This window comes from Silurus aristotelis, assembly GCF_946808225.1.
Source record: "Silurus aristotelis genome assembly, chromosome: 18".
Classification (NCBI taxonomy): Eukaryota; Metazoa; Chordata; class Actinopteri; order Siluriformes; family Siluridae; genus Silurus; species Silurus aristotelis.
The window spans coordinates 20,681,196-20,688,695 of NC_139591.1; the positions used below are offsets into that span (position 1 = coordinate 20,681,196).

At 40.9% G+C, this 7,500-nt stretch overlaps 2 protein-coding genes across 3 annotated transcripts in view; one reads left to right on the forward strand and one right to left on the reverse strand.

The window, feature by feature from the left end:
* LOC310741155 (eosinophil peroxidase-like) overlaps positions 1-7,500 on the forward strand; it is a 152,605-nt gene that overhangs the window by 8,651 nt on the left and 136,454 nt on the right. The gene's annotated exons all lie outside the window — the stretch shown is intronic.
* Positions 1-7,500, reverse strand: part of atp6v0a2a (ATPase H+ transporting V0 subunit a2a) — a 24,592-nt gene that overhangs the window by 4,552 nt on the left and 12,540 nt on the right. For both annotated transcript variants that reach the window (XM_083568701.1, XM_083568702.1), the window contains exons 10-18: positions 7,294-7,500; positions 6,743-6,893; positions 5,053-5,192; positions 3,705-3,862; positions 2,683-2,773; positions 2,338-2,456; positions 977-1,187; positions 695-814; positions 299-412 (exon numbers count right to left, since the gene is read on the reverse strand). The exon at positions 7,294-7,500 is cut by the window's right edge and continues 6 nt beyond it. In XM_083568701.1, the coding sequence (XP_083424827.1) occupies positions 299-412; positions 695-814; positions 977-1,187; positions 2,338-2,456; positions 2,683-2,773; positions 3,705-3,862; positions 5,053-5,192; positions 6,743-6,893; positions 7,294-7,500 (1,311 nt within the window). The remainder of the gene's footprint in view (positions 1-298; positions 413-694; positions 815-976; positions 1,188-2,337; positions 2,457-2,682; positions 2,774-3,704; positions 3,863-5,052; positions 5,193-6,742; positions 6,894-7,293) is intronic.

A 7,500-nucleotide genomic window follows, 5' to 3' on the forward strand; every position in this document is an offset into this window, starting at 1 on the left:
TAAAAGTAGACCCCTTACCTAATTACTAGTCTTGGCTGTTGCTATAGAAACAATCATGCATTTTATTTCACATTTTATTTTTATGATATTCTATATCATACCGTCCATGTGGCCATTTCTGAATTTAACAGCATTGGTGTAATAGTCTGAGTTTATTAAGATAAAACTGCCTGGCTATGAATAAAAGTAGGGATAAAAATACAATAAGATATATAAAAATTAAAATTTCCACATATATTTATATTCAACGTTAAAAATATTATATTTAAATACAATAAGACATTTATATGTGTGTTACCTGGTGCCTGTTGCTCTCGCGTGCTGTGTGTTCCTCCAGTCCTCCTTCTTCCTCATCGTGGACTACAGACGGGGACATATCGTCCTCGCTCACACGGCGAACTCGCTCATAACCCTGCACACACACACACACACACACACACACACACACACACACAGAAAACTGCATGAACTTTTACGAACAAACGTGACTGAAAAACTGGCTTTCTCAGGTCAAAGAGTATAAATGACAAGATTTAACCCTTAAAATCCAATCTATTGTTCAGATATTAAGCACATTACTTGACAACCACAGTGATTCTAACAGACAGCTTATGTAGATAGATTAGACACACACACACACACACACACACACACACACACACACACACACACACACACACACACACTCACTCACCCTGCGTACTCCCAGGCCCTTGGTACCGTGATGGAGCCAGTAGAGGTACAGCGGTTTCCCTAGCAACAGCACAGGCGCGCATAACAAAGCCACGACCAGAAGAAACACCTGCAGTGACATCTGGTACACACACACACACACACACACACACACACACACAGATATACACCCATTAGTATACACAGTCAGGTCAGTATGCACATACACACTGTGATTTCACACACACACACACACACACACACACACACACACACACACACACACACGCATGCATGCACTGACCTGTCCGCGGTAAAGGGGTGTGGCCGAGTTGGACTGCATGAGGAACATGCTGATGAAGTGCAGGAGGATGCTGGGAGCTGAGCGAGACTCACACGCTGAGTAACGTAGCCACTTGTAGATGATCAGACACAGCAGATACCCGAAGAGAGACAGCAGAAAGAGCAGCTCAGGCAGGAAGAGCAGGTAGAGCTTAAAGGGTTGACGGAAGTGCCTGTGAAAATACAGAATACATGAAATACTCGTACATACGGGGAGACGGGCATGTGGACAGAGAGGCATCCAGACAGACAGACAGACAGAGAGGAATGGAGACACACACACACACACACAGACACAAACAGACACTGACTGTGTTTGTCAGATATAAAGAGTGCAATTATAGACAGTCATGCTATGAGAGTGACATGCATCAGACAGACACACAAGAAAGACAGACAGATAGACAGACAGGCAGAGACATTTAGAGAAAGAGACTCACACAGCAGACAAACACAAAGGAAGAATGGCACTAAGACAGACAAGTTGACTAAGTTGACAGACAACAATCAGAAACACAGCAGACAGACAGAGACATTTAGAGAAGGAGACACAAACATGAGATAAACAAACACAAACACAAGTTGACAAACAGACCAGGAGGCATACATACAACAGATAGACACAGCAGACAAACAGACAAACAGAGACATTAAAAGAAAGAGACACAAAGCAGACAAAGAAAAAAGAAAGGAGGCACTCAGACACACATACAAGTACAAATAAATAAAGAGCAGACACACAAGACTTAGACAGACAGACAGACAGACAAACAGACAAACAGACAGACAGACAGACAGACAGACAGACAGACAGACAGACAGACAGACAGACATTTAAAAGGAGACACAGCAGACAAACACAAAGAAAGAAATTACGCACTCAGACAGACAAACAAGTTGACTAATAATTAACGAGGCACACAGACAAAAGTCAGACTGACAGACATGCAGACAGACAGACAAATAGACAGAGACATTTAGAGAAGGAATCACATACACAGCAGCCAAACAAACACAAATACAAGTCGACAAACTGTCCAGGAGGCAGACATACAACAGTCAGACACAGACATTTAGAGAATGAGATGCACAGCAGACAAAAAACACAAAGAAACAAAGGAGGCACTCAGACAGACAGACAGACAAGTTTACTAATAAATAACAAGGCACAAAAACAGACACACAGCAGTCAGACAGACACAGCAGACAGATAGAGAGACAGATCCATATTTCTGCAGTTAAATAAACAAAATATAATCCACTAACAGAAGGTCAATGCCTTTATTGAACGTAGAAGCGGCCGACACACAGCGACTGACTCACAGATGGTTAAAGACGCTGAGCACCACGCCGAAGCTCATGTGTAAAACGCCAATGATCACAGACATCTTCATCTTATAGGAGTTCAAAAAAGCCAGTCGATTCACCGCCAGGTTCCAAATCTACACACACACACACACACACACACACACACACACACACACACCCACACACACACCAGTGAGAAAATCAAAAAAGAGAGCGTCTTATTACTATAGCTTTAACCCACCATACTTTTGCCTGTTAGTTTGACTAAATCATAGTAATTCTACATGATGCACAGTATGGCACATAAATGTTTATATGTATTCATTTTGACATTATTAAATTTAATGTCATATTTCTTACCGGATCGATGCCCAATGGATAGGGTCCACTGAAAACTCCAGACACGTTGGGATCGAGCGTCAAGAAAGCATTGGACTGTAAAGTTTCATTTCTATACGACGTACAAACGGAGGAAAAATCGACTTTAGAAGCAGGTACATTTTATTTTATGTGCAAAAAACTGCGTATTTTAGCATTTCTTTAGTACTTTTAGTGTCTTTACAGTAGAACATTGAATTGTACAATGTAATGGTTCAAATTAACACTGTCTGAGACTGACATCGCAATGGAAATCAAGTTTATGGATTCAATCCACTGTGCCTGAACACAGCATCAACAATCTGCGTGAACGTATTATACAATATAAAGTAGTACTTGTTTTATATAAATCAATATACAAACATCTTCACTTGTTCATTCTGGAACACTGACTACACAGTTCACTGTTTTGAAATGGTAAACATACATCACTCATTATACAGTATATGGACAAAAGTTTGTGGACACCTGACCATAAGATTGGTATGTGCATTTTTATAATAACCGCCACTTTACTGAGAAGATGTTCCACTTGGTTTTTGGTGTGTGATTGAGGAGATTTGTGGAGATTTATTCAGCTATAAGGGAGTTAGTTAAGTCAGGTACTGGTGTAGGTGAGGTGAGGAGGCCTGGGGTGCAGTAAGAGTTCACTTTCATCTGTTCAATAGGGTTGGAGCTCTATAGCAGGAGATCTTCCACTCCAAACCCATGTTAAGCATATCTTCATGAGCTGGCTTTGTGCAAAGGGGCATTGTCATGCTGGAACAGGTTTGGGTCTCCAAGACCAATTAAAAGAAAAATGGCATTCTACCACTTTCCATAGACAACATATACAATTGTGTCCAAATAATTTTGGTTATATAGTGTATTTTAAAGTGTTTCTCAGTTGCTTTGGAGCGTAATGAAATGCATCTCCATATCTCCATTGTAAGGGGACTACCTGTACAGTATATGTGTGTGTGTGTGTGTGTGTGTGTGTGTGTGTGTGTGTGTGTGTGTCTTACGTCCACTCCCGTTCCCTGAACATGGCTTTGATGTTCCAGCTCGAGCCGAAGATGTTGAGCGATTTCGAGAAACAGTCGTTGTAGATGAGTCCCGTGTACAAGGAGAAAAAACCCATCAACAGGATGATATATCGGCCCTCGAAAACCATGTTCCACATCTGCACATGGAAAACAAAAACACACCATGGTGCTATCTCATTTTTCATTTCTATTCCGAGCAGGCATGTGATGCAACCGAGATATTTCAGTGTTGAATTGTTCATGACCTAAAATCAATGAAATCATGATTTAAACAGTCGCCTCACATCTCCATGAGAATCAGATAAAGCCTGAGCTCAGGTTCCTGTCTGTAGTTTCCCCGTATGTTCCCATAGTGACAAGCAACCATTTCCTAGCGTTTCTTTTGCTTCATTAGTTTTAGGTCCCTCATTCTGTCACTGGTTTGTGCCCCAATATTGTGCACTTGTACCCTGTTACTTATAGATTACATTATCTTATACCCTAAAACGTCTGCTTTCTATTTGCAGCTCAAGAACTCAAGAACCACAAGGATGGATTTAGACTGTAATTAATATTAACAGTCAGGACCTCAGATTGCATTTAAGCACACATCACTGAACAACACCTCAACAATGATGGAACTGTAATGAATGGATATTCAGTGCCACCCAGATGAGTATGGTTTCCCTTTTGAGTCTGGTTCCTCACAAGGTTTCTTCCTCATACCATCTCAAGGGTTTTTTCCTTGCTACTAACCCTAACCCTAACCCTAACCCTAACCCTAACCCTAACCCTAACCCTAACCACTGGCTTGCTCATTAGGGATAAACTTATAATCATAAAGAACAAACTTATAGGCACTAAACTTATACATTCTTTTTTACAGCTTTTTGACTTATTTATCTCCTAAAAGCTGTTTTGGCACAATGTACATTATTGTCAATTGTCTGCTGTTTCCTATTTGGCAATTGTTTATGTCTTGATCAAAATATATTATACTGGTTTCACTTGAATAGTCTGAACCCCCAAAACATCTCTGTATCAGTTCATGATTAAATCATTCATTCATGAATCAATCAGTCATTTAATGCAAAATGGTTAAACCAGTTGTCAGAATTCGTGAAGCTTAAATTTCACATTTTTTTTGTGAATGTGACTTGAATTGAAATACAATTAAATAAAATGATAATAACTAATAATAGTCTTAATAATACTACTAATAAAAAAATTATCCTAATAATTAAATAAACATTATAAAAATAAAAAGATCACATAAACACTATTCTGAAAAAAAAGTAGGTTAATTTAGCCTTTTCAGTACAGTTGTAATAAAGTTTCCAGCTCTGACCTCATTTCCTGCGTGTCTTCGTTTGTAGCCGTGTTCGTTCAGCACCATCCACAAGGCGAAGACGAACATGACGGCGCCGTGTCCCAGATCTCCGAACATCACAGCGAACAGGAAAGGAAATGTGATGAGAGTGAAGGGTGCTGCGAACAGAAAGCGTTTTTACTTCCAGTGCCTGTCAGAAGGTTGAAAACACAGAATCTTTTACAGTTTTTGAGAAAAAAATACACACATGCTCATTTTTTTCATATGCAACAATCTGGTTAATGTAACAAATACACCAAACAAATATATAAATGTCCACTTTATTTTCATTAAAGAAACTTCCCTTAGCATTAATAACACACACACACACACACACACACACACACACACACACACACACACACACACACACACACACACACTCTGCATTCTGAGACTTCGTTTCTCCAAACAATCTGCTGAAATACGTTGACATGCCTCTTGCCAAAGATGTTCTTCACTGGTTTCTTTCTAATCCACTTCATCCCAGAGCTGTTGAACAGGATTTAGGTGCAGTGACTGGGCAGACCGTTCCATGAAAGATAACACTCCAGATGACTATTTCATCTCTAAATAACGCTTACAGAGCCTGAACCTATGCTTCGGTTCAGTGTCTTACTGGCGATATTTTGATTTAGCATAAAATATTTTGTGTGTTGCACGGCATTTTTAATTCCATACAATACGTTGGGACGCTGGCAGGCCGTACACATCGCCCGCCTTGTGAGATGCTTTACACTCGCCTGCGGTCGACAAGAGTTCATTTGTCCCGGTGTTAGAGTGTGTATTTTTGTTCTGTGTTTTTGGTGTTTCAAAGCCTAATTTTAGCCTCCTTTATATCTGGACACTGAAACAGTTCACTCATAAACCGGCACTCGTCCACATGCCTGGTGCCACATACCTATTTACTTGGGAATTTGGGAATAGCCTGCTGCTGCATTTATCAAATACCGAGATATAAAAAAAAAAAAAAACACGAGTTTTGGAAACCTGTCTCTGCTTATATGATTTCTGTTGTAACTGGAGTTAGCGAGCTCTCCCTTCACCCAGACTCAACGCGTTACAACGGCTTGTATCTAAACAGTAGCCTACCAAGAAAGTCATTTTTCACTGTCTTCCTCCTTCCTTTCACAATAATTTCTCTTTTAGCATCGTCATGCGTTTAAAAATCACCCGAAGCCGTGCAGCTCAGAACACAGGTGAGGTGCGTTTTTTTCGTTTCCGTTCGGAAATTTCATTGGTCTAATGTTACGGGGTTCAGTTTTTTGGCTTGAAGTTTGTGAAACCGGGAAAAACCCAGGAAAAATCCGTAAATAAGCCGCTTCGTTGTTTAAGCCGCGGGGTTCAAAGTGTGGGAAAAAAATAGCGGCTTAGGCCAAGGCTTAGGCCTGGGTCTCGACTTACGCTATTTTTATAGTTATGATCAGATCATTGTAACGCGTCTCCATCGTAACTTGGGGACTACCTGTATACGTATAGATTTTGGTATTGACTAAAACGAAATCATTATGATTCCTACTTGCTTTACCTTTAGGAGTCACAAAATATTCCATAACAAAGAATGATATTAACACTTTCACACCAAATCTGTGTTTGCTAGCAGGCATGCAGGCTTAGTCACAGTAGCAACGGCGCATAAAAGCACCGAGTCATCGTTAGCAGCACTCACCTGGACTGACCTCTCTGTAATCTCCGACTCCGTACGCCTCCACGATGCTCTGAAAGCCGCGTGTGACCTTGTTGCTCCTCAGAAGTGTGGGCGGCGTGTCTTTGCTCGGGATACGATTCACGAACGACGGCACGGTGGCGTCTCCTTTTCTCTGTCCACATACGAGGTGATCGATTAGCTCTGATGTTTTATTCAGTAAAAACGCATATTTATCTTCTTTGTTAAACAATAGTAGAATATCACTCTATACTGACAGACGTATAGAAGCCAATGTTCATATGCTAATGCTAAAACAGGCTGAGATAAATCTATATACCAGCAACTTTGATCTATATATCAGACCTAGTGGTTCTTTTTGATTAAATAAATACATTATTTTAGGTCATGTTTCAGTTATAGCCTACAAGCTACAATTAGTTTCTACAAAAGCCACACCCCTTTGTTAGTTCAAAGCCAGATTAATGAGCCTCCTGGACCTGGTCTCATCACAAATGATCCAAGCCCACACCAGAACACTTGCAATACAGAATTATGGCTGGGTTTCGTCTCACCGAACCCTCCTCCAGAGCCGTTCGCAGGTTGGTCAGGTCGTCAACGGGACACCACACCTCGGCGATGAGACACTTGTTGGTGACGTCGAAGCTGCACAGGTTGAGGATGTGATAGATGGCCTTCATCTTCTTCACCTGCAGCACCCAGGAGTGCGCTGACTCTGAGGCCTTTTGCAGAACCTGCTTCAGGTAATCTTCAGTCCGGTG